This window comes from Rousettus aegyptiacus, unplaced genomic scaffold, assembly GCF_014176215.1.
Source record: "Rousettus aegyptiacus isolate mRouAeg1 unplaced genomic scaffold, mRouAeg1.p scaffold_m13_p_3, whole genome shotgun sequence".
Lineage (NCBI taxonomy): Eukaryota > Metazoa > Chordata > Mammalia > Chiroptera > Pteropodidae > Rousettus > Rousettus aegyptiacus.
The window spans coordinates 128,899,739-128,917,684 of record NW_023416306.1 but is presented as its reverse complement, the minus strand read 5'-3'; the positions used below and the strand labels follow the sequence as shown (position 1 = coordinate 128,917,684).

At 37.7% G+C, this 17,946-nt stretch overlaps 1 protein-coding gene across 2 annotated transcripts in view; it reads left to right on the top strand.

Annotated features, from left to right (window-relative positions):
* Window positions 1–17,946, top strand: part of RORA (RAR related orphan receptor A) — a 675,954-nt gene that overhangs the window by 648,495 nt on the left and 9,513 nt on the right. For both annotated transcript variants that reach the window (XM_016126851.2, XM_016126852.2), the window contains 7 exons: window positions 2,882–3,023; window positions 5,592–5,987; window positions 11,430–11,551; window positions 13,090–13,222; window positions 13,879–13,986; window positions 15,326–15,436; window positions 16,349–16,461. In XM_016126851.2, coding sequence (XP_015982337.1) covers window positions 2,882–3,023; window positions 5,592–5,987; window positions 11,430–11,551; window positions 13,090–13,222; window positions 13,879–13,986; window positions 15,326–15,436; window positions 16,349–16,461 — 1,125 coding nt within the window. The remainder of the gene's footprint in view (window positions 1–2,881; window positions 3,024–5,591; window positions 5,988–11,429; window positions 11,552–13,089; window positions 13,223–13,878; window positions 13,987–15,325; window positions 15,437–16,348; window positions 16,462–17,946) is intronic.

Here is a 17,946-nt window from a genome sequence, read left to right as displayed (position 1 = left end):
GAATAACAAGGTGTGTCTATTTGCTCCCTTGCTATCTCAAACCCTTCCTCATCATCATTATCGTCAGAGTTCCCTTATGGCAGAGCAAATTGGTGGTTATATATGGCTTTTGTGCTACCATTCCAGGACTTTATTAGCGGTAGTCAATGTTAACTTGAATTTAATATGTGGAGACTAAAAAGTAGCATCCTTTTTTGTAAGTGACTCAACCATTATTCAAGAACTGTATCTAATTCCAGAGTTTAGATTTTTAAAGAAAGTAGAGAAATTGAAGAGAATTCTGAGGGAAAAAAATGCTAAAGGTAGAAAAGAACCTAAAAAAGAATGGTGACAGGTGCTGTGATTTGGTCTACAGACTAAATATTGGGAGATAGCGTGGCAGCCCCCAAGTAGTGCTCTGTTTAAAGGAAAAAAAGAGATCACTCAGACATTCTCCATATTCAATGATCATAGGAAAAATTCAACAGGCTCATAGTGAAGCAAGCAGAATTTAGCCTCAAGGAAAGGAAAAGCAAACAATTCCTGGTCCTTGACATCTGCAGTGACAACAAACACAGGGTCTGAGTGGTGGTAGAGTCTCAAGAAAGAAACACAGACATTATGTCTCAGACTAAACTCAATACCTAGACAGCTGACCTCTCAGTTTCTCTTTCTAATGAGTACCTACCTCTGTTACCGTTTGTATTTTCTTGAATTCTCTCCATGAAACCCCAAAGAAAGCCTTATTTTTCTCAGTTCCTTTTCACAGAGTGGGGGAAGAAACACCACACCTTTAGATATTTTGAGAAAAAAGACATTGCTTCACAGACTTGATATAAGGAAAGTTTAAAGTACAATACAGAGACAGTCTGAACCCCTGGGACCCCAGCCCAACTTAAACCATGTTTAGTTTAGGAAGCAGCCTAGCAGAGAGCCAAGAGGGGGCGTGAGAGGTCAGCACCCTGCTCCCTCCCATTCCAGGTTGGCTTCCAAAAGGAAAGAACTGGATGGGGACTGAGGTCATTTCCATCATATACATAGATTTAATCCACAAAGTCACCCAACCATCACAAAAGAGAGCAGATGTACTAGACTCCTCTTCCCGCATAGCCCGTGTAGCTCATGCATATTGTAGAAAAATCAGAAAATACAGATAATTTAAATCACAGAAAGAAAATTTAAATCACTCAGGGCCCCACCATCCAGTGCCAACAGTGTTTTTCATTTAGGAGAATAATTTTCCAAAGTTTCTTCTCTGTTAAATATACAGATTTCCGCCCCCCAAAAGTAGATTATATTGCATTTAGTTCTTTAGCTGTTCTTTTTATTCAGCAGCATATTTTTTATCACCCTTTTATATCAATAATTATATTTCTTAAATTTCATTTTTAATGGTTGCTGAATATATAGGTATCCAATATGACCACTCCAGTTCACTAATGTTGGGGGTTTAGCATTTTTCTGAAACTTTCTTTATAATACCGACAGTGTTACGATGGATATCCTTGTAGGTGAATCTTTGTACCACTCTTAATATTTGTTTAGAATATACTCCCTAAAGAATAATTACTAGTTCAATGGATAGACTTGTTTTTAAGGATTTTGATACAACTGCCAAGTTTGCGTCTAGAAAAATCTTTTGGTAAGAGAATACCCTTATCAGTTTGCCCACCACTCTTACAGTTCTTCAGAATTTTACCTCTGCCTCCTCCACTAGCATCCTCTTGGTTGAAATCATCTAACATTGCCATTAAAGATTTGAAGATGATGATACTCCTGTGTGCTCTTCATGGCTCTGCTTCCTAGAAATAACTCTGGTTACTTTCTTGTTCATCAGAGTACAACCCTAGCTTGCAAGAAAAAGATAACCCAAAACCCTTCATATGTTTGGATATTAAGAAATGTGCTTCTAAATAACATGTGGGATTAAACAAGAAATATATTGAAAATTAGAACGTTTTCAATTGAATGATAATGAAAATACTACATAGCAAATTTGTGGGTTGCTACTAATACATAACTAAAAGGAAAATTTGCAGCTTTAAGAAAAGAATAAACACCACAAATTAATGAACTAGTAAGAATCTAGCTCAAGAATTTAGCAAACATGAATGAATGAATGAATGAATGAATGAATGAATGAATGAAATTCTTGAAGTCAGCGCTCCTTATGCATCTTGGTACATTCTCTCATCTCCAAAACGGTGCTTAACAAGAAAGTGGAACTGGATGAACATCAGATTGAGTTTGTTCAATTTTAAAGGCTGTGATACTGAATACATGGTATTTTCAAATTGTCAGAGTTAGTATTCCCAATCTGATTAATCTGCCAAAGTAATCTATCCAAGCGTCATTTAATTTCTTGGAGAAGTAGATTCTCACTTGGGGAATGCAAGACACCTAAAAAGTAGTGAATTTAAGGGAGCCGATAGAGATTAACCACAGTATACCAGGATTACAGCCACCCTGGGTTATGGTAAGGTTGCATTTTCCTTATCTCTGAACATCACCAAGAAGTGTTTTGCACTTATTCTACTAAAAATATTTTGGGGATAAAGGTTAAAGGTAAGTAAGTGGCTTTGTACTATTCCATCAGCACATCGCTTTTGATCATCAGAAGCCAACAATATGGTCTGCTCCTGTGCCCGTTTACATACACGGCCAGCTCTTGGAATTAAAGAAAGTTTTGCATGTGTAAGGGACTGAGGATTAGGCTCTGGGGATCAATTTCACTCGAGGAAAAAGAAGTGCCTTTAATATCATTAATGGTCTCCTGGATGATTCTGCTACAAGTTTAATTCTCATTAAATATTAATGCAGCCCAGTGCTTAGTATACTGCCTTTAGTATCATACAGCTCAAACTGACACTAACCTGTTTTATATTTTATAACTGAATCACAGGGCTTTTTCAGGAGAAGTCAGCAAAGCAACGCCACCTACTCCTGTCCTCGTCAGAAGAACTGTTTGATTGATCGAACCAGTAGAAACCGCTGCCAACACTGTCGATTACAGAAATGCCTTGCCGTAGGGATGTCTCGAGATGGTGAGCACTCACAGCTTGAGCTATATAGTACATTGGGGTTGTGAAATGCCTTCCGAAACCTGGATCCAGAGCTGCCAAAATATGCACCCCCCTCCCGTGGCAGTTTTGTGGGTTTCACGGCACTTGCTTCCTCTTCCATAACCCATCGGAGTCAGCTGACTGGCAGTGGTGGGTGCAGCGGAGACACATCTGTGTCTTCAGAACACCTTCAGATTTTTGACATTTAAGGCATCACAGGTGACTGAACTGATCCGAGTTAAGTATCATCTGAAGACCCTGAAATTTACCTCCTATAGGCCTTTTCCCCAGAAGGAAACATAAGTGGGAGCAAATTGTTACATGATTTACACAAGTAAGCTTATTGGCAGTTGGGTTGAATTAGCTTTTCTGCTCACTGGATATCTTGAATCACATGCCAAAATCAAATATTTGTACATGCAGAATGTGTGAAAATAGTGCAAAATGTGGCTAAATGACAAATGTTCTTTTCATGAAAAGAAGCTATTTTAAGAAATAAAGACGATCTACCATGCAACTGCAAAACATTTCAAGATCTTCCCAGAAAACTGTCTTTAAGTACACTGAATAATCAACACCAGATTTCAAGACAGTTATTCTCATACAAGGAAACTGGGCAGAAAGTACAGCGGGTACATTTTAAGGACTTTTCCGAATATACTGGTTGGCTGGCTCTCTTAACAGATCCCTTCGAAGGAAACAGCTCTTCCAGTAGAGTTTCAGGCTGTGGAAAAAATACTTCAGATACTGGGCCAGTGTTCTGAAAGCCTGCCTTCCCCGATCAGATGTTTCTGGGGCCTGCAGACCCACCCAAGCACCAGTGTGATGACCGTCAGTAGCAGGGCACAGGGTGGGCTCTTGGAATACATAAAATCAAAAACAACATTTTTGCCATCAAAATATGCAAGCAAAGAACTTACACCTTAGTCTCAGAAATTCCTGTGATAAGCAACTCTTCCAATGGTATGAAACCAACAAAGTTAGATTCATCTCTTACGAACTTGTAGGTTAAAATCACAAGTGGTATGTGTATTTTCTTAAGAGCTGGTCCTTTCATTTTGCTTACAGGATGATATGGTTGCTGTTGTTAATATTCAGGCAAAAGTTAAAACAATTCAGAGTCACAACAGAACAAGTTTGACCTATAGGTATTAATTCCCTTTGGTGTTCTAGAGCATGGATTCTTTACAAAAAATTAAGTGCCTTCAGTATATCTTTTGGGGATTTTGTGTATAAGTGACAGCACATGTTGTTGTGGACTTAGAGTGAATTTGGGGGCTTATACAATTATAAGCCTGAAATTCAGAACCCACATCAGCCTGATTGCTGTCTAACCAGTCCCACCCAGGTTTGTTACCTGAGTCCTAGAACCTGGAAATTGACCAGTATACAGCCCGCTTACTTCCTCTCTGAGTAAGAATGGTTTGTCCTCCTTGGCAGAAAAAGAATTCACCAGGGAATGTCCTCGGTTTTCAACTTCATGTCCATCTATCCTGCCTCCTTCTCCTAGACTCATGGAATTACAATGGTGGTCAAATGGGTGAATTCATCCACCCAGTAAGGTATAAATTTAACCACAATCAATTAAGACATCTTAGTCCTTCCAGCAGAGGCTTTATCTACATATTCAGAGTCAAGCTGAGAAGTAAATGGGTTAGTGAGAGAGTTCAGACCAGGAAATCATAGGGTTTTGTTTCTTCTCAATTATCTGGGTGTTTCAGGAGAAATCGTTTGGAATTCCGAATCAACTGGAAAGTTACTACACTCATTGTTCCACCTTAAATATGAGGATATATTGTAAAGAGAAGCATTACAAACACAAATTTGCCCAACGAAGATCTTACACAGCATTTACCCTTTCCAAAATTCTGGTACTTTTTTTGCTTGAGGCTAAATGAAAACAGTACGAAGTATCATTTAAAGGTAGGTCCAAGGGTTTTACAGGGGCCATCATCACCCAGGAGTAGGAAAGAAGGCTTCTTAGGTAGGTAGACTTAGAGATGTAATTCAGGGAATTGCAAAGGCTTCATGCAGTCTGTTTAGGTCTCTCAATGAAGACCCAGATTCAGCTCTTTGATCAGGAATATAAAGAATAGTGGAATGAATGAAAGTAGAAGTTTGACTGCTTGTGCCTCAGTATACCTCTGTGAATCTGTGCATCCCTGTGCATTGGTCTGAACACTGGGAAGAAAAAGAGGTGGTTCAGGCCAGCTGTGCTGGTGGAAAGTGAACAAGCTCATGCAGTTACATACCAGCGGCCCCCACTGAGCACAGGGATATATATGACAGCAGGAAAACAGATGATCATTACCCCAGGTCTCCTCTACCTGTCCTGGGTCTGTTTTTGAAACTTAGTTCTTCGGGGATATGTCTTTGCTGTTGCGGGTGTGGGGTAGGACTGTTTTCACCTCTGGATCACGTCCTTACTTTGTGGTTATGTGGTTTTGATTGAGATTGTCTGAGACTTCAAAGAAACTCCATAAAACATGCCAGAGAGGATCATGAAGAAAAGCACATCATACATGATATGGTTTGGCTCTTTTCTTCCAGCTGTAAAATTTGGCCGGATGTCGAAAAAGCAGAGAGACAGCTTGTATGCAGAAGTGCAGAAACACCGGATGCAGCAACAGCAGCGAGACCACCAACAGCAGCCTGGAGAGGCCGAGCCGCTGACTCCAACCTACAACATCTCAGCCAATGGGCTGACGGAACTTCACGACGACCTCAGCAACTACATCGACGGGCACACCCCTGAGGGGAGCAAGGCAGACTCAGCCGTCAGCAGCTTCTACCTGGACATACAGCCTTCCCCGGACCAGTCAGGTCTTGATATCAATGGAATCAAACCAGAACCAATATGTGACTACACACCAGCATCAGGCTTCTTTCCCTACTGTTCTTTCACCAATGGAGAGACTTCCCCAACTGTGTCCATGGCAGAATTAGGTAAAAGCTTTCTTTCATGTTTGTATTGCAGTATGCTGCTTACCCCCTTTGAAGTAAATGGGATATCTTTAACGTTCCTCCGATGAGTTATGTTATTAAAATAATGCAGCTAGAAGGGCAATTCACCTTTACCATTTGAACCACTTCATAATTCCACCCTGCCTGTCCCTTCACTTTTGACTGAACCCTGTTTTCATCATATATCCAAGAAATGCATTGACCTCTCGACATCAGAGATAGATCAACATGAACTTAAAGCAGCCTTAAAATTCCACAGAAACTGTTACGCTCAGTGAGTGACCCCGTTACCTTCATTAGTTATTTACTCTAGTCATATTCCAGGTATCGTTTTATAACTAAGGCCATACAAATGGCAGTCCACAAACTGAACCTGGTCCATAGACATGTTTTTTTTTTTTTTTTTGACCAGTGCAAAGTTTTAAAATTTTGAATCAGTTGGCAAAATTTTAAACCTGGAAAATTTCACCAAAAGAAAAAAAAGAAATTAAGATTTTCTGCTGCTTGTGAGAGGAAAAAAATGGCCAGCGTTTGTGAATGGCAACAACCAGCTGACACCAGTTAGGCGCTAACACCATTAGATGGGCCAGCTCCGCTTTTCCTATTTATGTCACTGCCCCGCCCCTGTAGGCATCTAAGTTTTGCAGCCCTGATATACACTATAAATGTTAAAGGGAAATCGGCTTCTTTATTTGCCAAAATGTTTTGGTGATGGATATCGGTGGCAAAACTGATGTATTTCATGGGAGACTCACTCTATATATATATATATATATATATATATATATAAACTCATTTCTTTATTCCTATGACATTGTTGCTTCTTGGGAGATGTGACCTAGAAATGTTGATAACAGACAATGGAAAACTTTCCATTTCAAGGAATTGTTAACATCCTCTGTTATATTTAATCGATTTTTGAGTATGGGACTATTATTAGAGAAACTTTGAGAAGAACCTTTGCAGTTTTAGAATTTGATCTATTCCTCCCCATGATTCCTCGCACAAGGTTATAATCCTTTGGGATATTTCAATTAGTTGCTGTAGAGATGACTAAGTTAATACGAGGAAAGAACGAAGACCTCAGATGGAAAAGAACCAGCAGGTTCTGACTTGAGCACAGAAATCCTCAGTTCACAGAAAAAAAAAATGGTTGTGTTCTTTAGATGGTTTCTCCACCTCTGTACCCCATAAAACATTTTTAAGTGAAATTTATATTTCCAGTAAAATCTTTCTCCAAATAGAACAAATTGAGTGTTCTTTACGGTTTTTACACAAGCACCTCTTTATGGGTCTAAATTTAAATCCTCAAGAGCGAGGACATTTTAAACCTGGTCTTTAACTACTGCACAGCATTAAAGGTGTATCACAGCTCTTTTGATTAGCAGAGAAACCTCTGAACTAGAAGCCAAGCTGAGCAGAGGTAGGCTTGATTTTATTTTTCTTGAACTAGAACAAAAACCTTCCATTTTTGTCATGAGATCTTGGTTGGCTGAGCCTTAAGCACAACTGTAATGAAAGTAAAATTTTCAGAAATGAATAAGGATTTGATTGAAAGCTGACATGATATCATGAAAAATGACCTGGCTCATTTAGGTCTGCTTCCACCTCATATCATAAATAGTAGGGAATCTATCCTGTTTGCGTGTCAAATGTTCAACCCTGAGGTAAATCCACAGGCCTTAGCCAAAGTGTTGCCCTCGGATATGGCACTTTGGCTAAATATGTACTAAAACCTGAGTGGGGCCATAAATGGCTAAGCCGATTCCCCCCAGCTCCCCCTTCCCCCACAAATCAGTGTCCTCTTCCACACTTGTCACCTCCCGATGTAGTCTAGGAGCCCTATGCCTCATATTTTCTTTACGTTCTCCTAAGTTAGGGAATTTTCACATATATTGTGGCATTTTCCAGGATGAATGTCACTAGGATTAGTCCCAAACCTAAAACTAAAGAATTTATCTGAAAAGGATATAACTTGGCTTAATTTTCTATCCCATTTACATGTACAAAATAGTTTGAAAAGCTAAGAATAGCAAAAATGTGGCCAAAGGCTTTGCTGCTGCTTCTTCAAAGTTGTATTTCTTTTGGGGCTTAAGTCTTGCCATCTCTTTAACTAAGATTATTGACTTCATTTAGGCTAAATTTTGTCATCAGATTTTTAACAAATGAAAACAATTATTCAATTAGAAAATGAACTGTAAATTAACATATCCTAAACCTCATTCTGTCTCTTAATATTAGTATCTATAATCTGTCACTTTTAGCGGGAATATATCTGCATTCATGGCTAAGAAATTTTGACCTTAATGTATAATTAGTTCCAGAATTATACATTCCTGATAAACAATCTAGGTTCATTTAAAAAAAAAAAAAACTAACTATACTTGTTAATATAATTAACAACTAAAGCCTAGTATAAGAAAAAAAATGACATATTGAGCAAAGCATGAGACAAGAGGTTAGCTTATATGGGTTGTGGTCCTAGTTTTACGATAGGTTGTACAACTCAGTATAAGTCATGTAACCTCTGCAAGCTACAGTGTCCTTACCTATTGGACATAAAGATTAAGAGCTAGACTCTGGAGCCAAATTCTGTGTGTTTAAATAATTGGCCACTTGCCCAGCCTATGACACCTTGGAAAAGTCACAGCATCATCTGTAAAATGGAGATAATTTTATATGGTAACTAGTACCTTCCTTCTAAGGTTGTTACAAAGATTAAGCAAGAAGATACATATTCAGAATACAATATTATATTATATGGGTCTGGAACATAGTAAATTCTACATTAGTGTTAATTACTATCATCACTATTAATGTTGTTATTATCCATAAACTGAAGAGAGTTTGGACCAGATGATGTCTAAAGTTCTTCCCAACTATGAAAATCTGTGACTAACTCAGAAGTCAGGATTTTCCCTCTGAAGTGTCTAGACCTTGGCTGTACTGATGAAGCAGTCATGGTTGAGGAGGTGAACTGATTTGCCCATCACAGATTGATTATCTACTGAACTCAGACCAGAAACCAGGTCTCCTAACTCCTAGTTCTAAGGTATTTCACTCTTCCAGACTGTTTCTCTGAGAGACCAGACTAACTTAACTTTAACTCGGTTTGACCATTTTCTCCTTTGCCGAAATGAAGATTTGCAAACAGCAAAGTTCCTAAAACCTTAACATTTCCCCCAAATCAACTGTGAATTGAGAGTCAAAGGCAGGTGGTGAGCCGCTGGTGAGAATGCAGCCACTGCCCTCTACTGGTTTGTCATGTGCATTGTATCATTCGTTGCCACTTGTAAAAGCTGGACCCAAACAGGTAGGAGTGAGTGGGAACAATTTTTAAGATGAAGTGGAATAACAAGATGCTCACCATATTAACTGGAAAAGAATAAGAATCTGGAAAAGAACTCTAGGAGCTTCTTCCCATCCTTCACCTCATAGGATCCCCCTAGTTCCCTGTGAATACTTTATATCATTTTTTTTCATGTCTATGAAACTATGATTTACATTCTCGAATCTGTCTTACATGGTTACAGTTCTTTCTATAGCAGATAGTTCACCACCTCTTTACACACTTATTTTCTTGTTTCTGAGTTTCCATTATTTTTGTCTTTATTCTCCTCCTCACAAGCATCATTGATTCTAAGACACATAATTTAGTAGCTTTTCCCTCTTTCTCTCATCTTCCCTCTCTCTCCTTTAAATTATATTCTTTTGTTTACATTTTATTTTTATTACATTTACTTACTTTGTTTTGTATCTTTGTTGCCAGTAGGGCCGTTAAGGTTTATTGTGTTTCCATGTCTCTAAAGAGATTCTAGTTTCGAGCTTCATTTAGGTGAACCTGCTCCGTTTTCGCACAAACTGGTTCTCTTTGGCAAAAGCAGCAACAAATTTCCAAATAAATAAATATTCTTACTAGTGTCGCTAAGTTTGCATTCAGCACTGTTCTTTTAGATGGCTTTCCTATTAAATGTTTAAGATGCTGGGAGGGGGATCACTTTTTAGTATGGTTTCATATTCACTTATCTTCTTTTAAATATTTTTAATTGTTCTTACCTTATGTAACAATGACTACAGCTGCTTCAAGCTCTTATTCCTTTGCATCTATATTCCAGCAGCCTTCTAAATGGTCCTTCTGCCTCCATCCTCTCCATCCTCCAATCCACCAGTCACAAAACTGCTTGTTCTGTTTCCCCAGGTACAATGTTCAGTATGTCAGCTCCCCCTCGAGAATCTTGCTGACTCCTTTTATTACATCACGTCCAAACTCTCGATCCTAACGTTCAGGATCCTTCAGAACTTGGTCTCTTACCTATTCAAACTTCTGTTTTGACTCTATCATATCCACCTGTCTCCTATAAATGCCATGTTTGTTCCTTCATCTTCCATCCTTTAAATATGGAAATGGCCTACCTCCTCACACTACTTGCCTCCACCTGCCAAATCATACCTAGCCTTCAGAGTCCAACTCAGGTGTCCTTCTTCTGCCAAGAAGCACCCACTAACTCCCCTAAGCCAACATTTATCTCCCTCCCCTAAGAGCACCTATTGTCAGTTTTTCTCTTCTGATATAATTCAACATTATACTTTATTGTCTAATGTCTTGAATTGTCCTTTCAGCATGTTCATACATATTCACCAGATTATAAGTCCCTAAAGAAACAACATTGGCATCTACTTCTTTTAATATCTTTAAACTTCCTATACTCTAAGAACTAATGTTTAGGTAGCACACACTCTGTTACCTTCCCAGTTCTAAGTGCTCAACTCATTTAATTCTCACAGAAGCCCTCACAGAATATATACTTTTGTCCTCATTTTACAAATGAGGAAACCAAAACACAGAGAGGTTAAGTAACTTACCCAATATTACACAGCTAGAAAGTAGCAGAACTGAGATTCAAACCTAGGAAGCCCAGCTCCAGAGTCCATCCCTTAACTACTATACTATATATAGTGACATAGTGGGCCCTCAGTAATGCTTGTCCGATTATAGAAATACATAGTTGTCATCATATATAAAAAAAAATCTGATTTTCCAAGAGTAGTCCTTCCCTGGTCAATGGCAGATGTGTCTTTTTTTAAAAATGCCAAGAAAAAGTTGTATCAGTAATTTCCCACACCTATCTAGGTCAATATTTGTTTATTCCCAGACATTGGTGGAAAGGCACTGAAGAATGTCAAGGTCAGGAGGGTCACCAAGACTTATTGCTAACAGCTGGCTTTGTCGGTCTTTCATCCTCAGGTTCCAAATTACTGAATAGTTCCAAATTGTTTATTGAAATGCATAAAGATGATTAAAACTGGTTCAGTGTGTTGCTTTCTACTTATTACTTTTTAAATCACATATTAAGTAGTGAAAAAAACTGATTGTCCAAAGAAGAATTTGACTCGTCATGTTGTGATCTTCTGTTTTTTCCTTAGAACATCTTGCACAGAATATATCTAAATCACATCTGGAAACTTGCCAATACTTGAGAGAAGAGCTCCAGCAGATAACGTGGCAGACCTTTCTACAGGAGGAGATTGAGAACTATCAAAGCAAGGTATACTCTGGAGAATTACGTAGGGTCGAGGCAGCATTGGGAAGGGCGCTCATGCAGGGGATTTGATCAAGACTACAAACATTCCAAAGAATGAATGCATTTCATCAGATGTCAAATTTCTGTTTAAAAATCTTTTTTATAGAACTGATCATGTATTCGAGACTTTGTTGTCTTACTGAAATGCCAGCATGGGAAATTTCAGCAATAGCAAACAAATTCTATTGTGCCTCTAACTACACACACATCTCCTATTATTTGTCAGCAGGGGGCTAAATTAAGCAGTTTCCAAAAGCCTAAATGAATTGGGATTTGTCCCAATATTATAATGGAAGATTTCAAGGTTGAGAAGTTCATGTAAAATAATCTCAGCCTCATGTTTCCAGAAGTTAAGAAGAAGGAGTTTAGACAGTTTGTACACAAAAATGTTTAGAAGCTATGCTCATAACCCCAGTCTGAACTTAGCAATATGAGGCTGACAGGTGCTGCTATTTGCCTTTTGTGTAAAATCCTCTAATCAGTAAGCTACCAAAATGGGAGGGCAGGGATAGAGAAGGGGAATTTTTAATTCTCCATTCTGCTTTTGGTTGAAGAAAATGCTATGGTTTTTCCCAGTAATCATAGAAATTCAGGCTTAAGAAGGACCGTAGAGATTATCTAAGCTAATCTTCCCCTTCATTTTACATAGGAGGAAACTAACATCCATTGGTATATAGCTGAAGAGTGCAAACCTCAGGACTAGAACTGTGACTCCTAGCTCCTAACTCCCTGTTTCTTCTACCCCGCCATATTAGCGGAAACAGTCCTAAACTAAGATTGGGACAACACAGCAGATCCAGGCCATCCTGTCACTAAATTGGAGAATGGGTGTATAATAGAAATTAAACAGGACAGGCTAGGGAAGAGCAACCCATCACTTCATTGGCCTTTGAGACAGCAGTGAACGCGAGCAGCGAAAGTGACAGAGGAGGCAGGAAAGCAGTAAGAAGCAGCAAAGGGTATGGAGTGGGACTCAGAGATGCTGGGATTTGAATCCCAGCTCCAATGCCTGGCCTTCGTGTCCATTTATGGAAAACGGGAACATGTTCTTGTGAAAATAAAATAAAACAAGGATGTCCTAAAGCACCTAGCTCGTAGCAGATGCACAATAAATATAATTGATGCCCCCTTTTTTCCCTTCTGCCACTAAAGTGGTATTGAATTCCCCAAGGCAAAATAATTGCTTAAAAGAAGATCCCACTTTTGCTACTTATTCGTGGCCCAGGGTTAAAGCAGTAACATGCATTTTCATCTTCTGCTACCTGTACGCTCACATCTTCCCCCATTCCCTTGACCCAAAGAGGTAAGAAAGGGATTAAAGGAGATGAGAAAGGACTCGGAAGCGATCGTAATAACCCGAATAACTGCCAACTGTGTATTTTTGAATTCTTTAGCCTTTTTGAATCCATTTCCAAAGACGGATTTTACAAAATAGGAAGTTAAACCAATTGTGCTAAGGATGTGGGTAACCGAGTATGTTAATGTGTCTCCCTCTTTAACAGCAGCGGGAGGTGATGTGGCAATTGTGTGCCATCAAAATCACGGAAGCTATACAGTATGTGGTGGAATTTGCCAAACGCATTGATGGATTTATGGAACTGTGTCAAAACGATCAAATTGTGCTTCTCAAAGCAGGTATGTGCTTTGCAAGTGAATTTTGAGATCTCCTCCTAACCTGCTTTTACCTGCTTATTAAAGAAATGCTTGGTAAGGAAGGTGTCGGGAACAGTTTTTATCCAATGATAATAGCTCAGGTTTCTCTTAGCTGAAACTGAGTTCTTTTTAAAGGTTTTTGAGCTATCTGCAGAAAACATTCCCTCCGTTTTGCTTCTCCTCTGGGTGAAAAGATTAATTTGAAGGACACCTGCATTTCCCCAATTTTACTATCACCTGTTTATTTATTTATTTGTTTTTACACTCTAGATCCCGGGATTAGTCATTAGGAAGAAGGCTATGGAGCTCAGACATCCCTGGTTTTTTAGTTTGTTTTAATAAATATGAATAAATGTTTTCCTAGCAACTCTGAGACTTTATACTGCAAGACAGAAGAGTGCCAAAGAAGTAATTTGTAAATCAATCCTCTCTTCTGTAAAGCAGGCCTCAGCTTTAGCACAAGTGTTTAATTACACTAGTGAACTTTGCCCTTTTAGAGAGCTAATGTGATGAGAGTCCACTGGCTAAACTGCATGCAACGCCCAGTGCACTGACTCAGAAATGGTCTCTACATTAGTGTCTCTAAAACAAACTCACCAAGATGGAATAATCCAAATCATTCTTCTGCCTTTTCTTAGGTTCTCTAGAGGTGGTGTTTATCAGAATGTGCCGTGCCTTCGACTCTCAGAACAACACCGTGTACTTTGATGGGAAATATGCTAGCCCCGATGTCTTCAAATCCTTAGGTGAGGCAATCTCTGGGGGCTTTGTCTTTAAATCAGGTCTATAGGGAAAAGTGGGAGCTGGTGAAAGCTCTTATTAAACAAAATGGAAACTGGTTATTTGGAAACAAAAATTTAAGGATTTTATACCTATTTTACTTTATAGTTAATCACTATAGAAAATTTATTTTATCTAGTTGGTAATGGAAGATATTTATATTATATCTCCTCAAAGTTCCCTTCCAGATTTTAAGAACCACATGGGCAGGGGATATATTATTCAGCTAAACTAGAACATGTGATTTGATACATAAAATTAAGCAAAAAGCTAAAAGTCTGCCCTTCCATATTCCTCAAATAATAACCATCAATGAGAATTAAAGGTAACTAGCAGAGAAATAAAGTATTGCTAAGTGAAACACTAATATATAGTTTATGAATAAATTATTTTGGATTTCTGTAATATAAATAAAGTGGGATATAATCATTAAAAAGAATAGGACAGTATCTAAGATTTGTTATGTGATTTTAAAAAACAGTTAAATTACAGAAGGTATGTATATTGAAGTATAATATAGCCTATTGCCATTTAAATATATATACATAATATGCAAACCTGAAAGAATAGACACTAAACTTAACCAGTCTTTGGGGATGGATTATTATTTTTATGGGACTTGCACTTTCTATGTTTTCAGGTCTCTTCTATACATAACAGTTATATGTATAACTTATAAAGATTTTACCACTACAGTATATTATTTATTAGTATTTAAGGGTGTTTTAGATCAAATAGAGTCAAAAACAAAAATGAACGAATTTAACACCATGTTGGAGGAATACTGAGGAATGTCATCTTTCATGTTTAGATCGCTCGTGGCTGCAGTTAGATTGGTTAAAAGTGTAAGCTCTGAAGTCAGGCAGCCTGACTTTGAATCTCGGAATGTGTTTTCCTCCCTGTGTAATCTTAGGTACATTATTTTCCTCTCCAAGTTTGTTTTTTCGCCTCTAAAATGGGAATAATAAAAATAAGACCTCCCTCACAGGGCTGTTGCGAAATAGTGGGAAATTCAAAGAAATCTCTTAGAGCAGTACCTAACATACCAATCACACAGCAAAAGTTCACTCTCGTTATTCTGAATGATGATCATGTGATGATGGCGATGCCACGTGGTGATGGTGGTAGTGATGGAGATGTTGGTTAGACAGATTTTTCTTTTAACATTTCAAACTATTAAATAGTAGAAATGTTATCACAATCCCCTCTGATTTTCAACTACCAGAGTCCTCTTTACCTTCTTTCACATTGTTCTCCTAGGATAATAACCCTAATCTAAAATTGTCTTTATTTTAATTTTGGCAGGTTGTGAAGACTTTATTAGCTTTGTATTTGAATTTGGAAAGAGTTTATGTTCTATGCACCTAACTGAAGATGAAATTGCATTATTTTCTGCATTCGTACTGATGTCAGCAGGTAAAATAACCAAGTACAAATAAAATGGTTTAAAAACTGTTCAGGTAAAGAATTTTTACAAGGTACATAACTTTTAGAATATTGAGTGGGCTACCAAGAGAAGCCACTACACTTGTTAAATCTTCTTTAATTTTTTCAAATAACAACTCCACATACATGTATACATATATGCTATTAAGAAGACCTCATGCTTGTTCTGATAAAAAATCTTAAGAAATGAGAATTGAGTGAAACGCAGTCCACAGTTAACCTCCTGGTAACAAGAGAAACGCTATCATAGAGTTAGATTTCTCTTTCTTAACGTCAGTGTTCAATATAACATGCTTTTTAAGACATCCTGCATTTTCCTGAAATATATTTGTATTTATCCACAAGTTTATCTGAATTTAATCCATATTTTCAACCAGTACTGCCTCTTGAGGATCATGTTTTGCAAATTTACTATCTTCTGCTTGGAATGCTTACACATAAAGACTTTATCCTAAATTAACAACCCTAAAGTCATCTGGAAATCAACTGACAGTTTTAGTTGCCTTGAATTACAAGGTTATTTTTATATTTTCCAGAAAAGCAGACAGGATTGATATGAGTAGTTCATTCAGAAATGGAATTCTTAGAAAGGCTTGAGGGACCATGGTAATTTCATTGCACTTCTATGAGTGTGGCCTTACTTTAAATGACTATCCTTTGGAAAGGGGAGGACCCTCCCTTCCTTTAAGCATCAGTAGAAACAAAAGGGTTTAATACTGTTTATAACCATGATAGATCAGTTTTTCCCTCCTTTAGCAGCAGATTTTTAAAGAATAGTGAAACTGGCCTGTACAGTATTCTGGGTATAAGATATAAGGAGGAATTGGGGTGCTCTGACACCATGTTGGAGGAATACTGAGGAATGTCATCTTTCATGTTTAGATCGCTCGTGGCTGCAGGAAAAGGTAAAAATTGAAAAACTGCAACAGAAAATTCAGCTAGCTCTTCAGCACGTCCTACAGAAGAATCATCGAGAAGATGGTATACTAACAAAGGTGAGAGCTAAAGGTTTCCATGGGCATAACCTGAATTAACCCTTGCCACATTATCATGCTGCCAACCACCCTTGTAATTCATCCGACCAGACTCCAAAAGCATCACTAAGCAACAAGCTACTGAAAAGAAAGAAATATCTCCATTTCAAAAGTTCTGTTAAATTCTGTTCATTATCATTGGTTATAAAGTACCCTACAATAATAGGGCAATAGTAGAATTTTTTAAAACATATTTTAAAAATCTTTAATACCCTCTGGAAATCCTCCTATTCCATCAGAGTTAAGCATAAAGCCTAATGCATGTTCTGCATCATTATAAATTAGAGAATCTTTGAATTTTGAAGGAGGAACTAAGAAGCACTAAAATAATTAACCAGGATAACCATATATTCTAATATTAGTCTATTTCCACTAAGTTCGTTAGTCATCAACAGTAAATAACTTATATTTTCTTCATCAATTTCCCATTACTACCCTGTATTCAGAGAATAAGTTTTCATTTTTGCTAATTATTATTTTTTACAATGAAAACAATTAGGATGTCAGTTTAAAGTATGCTAATATCCTTCAGTGCTAGTAGTATGTTTTTGTTCTTAAAGAAATCAGCCCTATTCTTTCTTAGATTTATTTTATGTATTTTATTGCTCAAGAGAATGATTTGAAAGGGTATTTTTTTTTCCTATTTGTTTTCTTTTCTCCTGATAGGCAGGTTAGCTCAGGAAAGAGAAATTGGGGCTAATTGCTATTTTGTTTTTGATTTTGCACCTGCTAAGTGAGAGATTGGGGCAGGAAATAGAAAGGAAGATGAACTCTCAGGAGCTTTCCTCGCTTCCCTATCTTCTTGCCCAAATGCAAGGGTACCATTAGGTTTTTTTTTTTGTTTTTTTTTTTTTTACTACAGAGACTACCTAACACATGGACAAGAGCTATGATCTGGCAAAAACATTTCCAAGAAATATTCTTGGTTAAAAAAATAAGCATTTTGTGCTTGTATAGTGCCTTAGAGCTTAAAAAGCATTTTTTGCAGATCATGTTATTATTTTCACCTGGTAAATGTCAATGCTGGGACTTCATTCAGGACTTCTGACTTTGTTTTTTCACTCAGGGCCTTTTGCCCAGACCCAGAATTATTTTGTTTTACGCACAGCTGTTTCTCTAGAAGAAACTTGTTGTCATTGGAGTTAACTAGTCCTCATTCTGCTTAAAATGCTCAAGAGATGTGTCATGTCTAGTTGCGGTGACCTCACCTACCCGTGACTACTCCCTTGTCCTTGTCTCTATCTCCATATCTCTTATTTTTTTCACACTGGCAGATGACAGGGTTTGAGATGATAAAGCAAAAAGCATGTTGGAATAAGAGAAGGAGGTAAGAGACTTAGGTTCTCGGCTCAACTCTGCCACTTTCTCTTCTTATGAACATCTTTTTAGGTTATTGAATTATTTGTCTTCAAAATTATATTTAGCGTATACCTGGTATTCTATAAT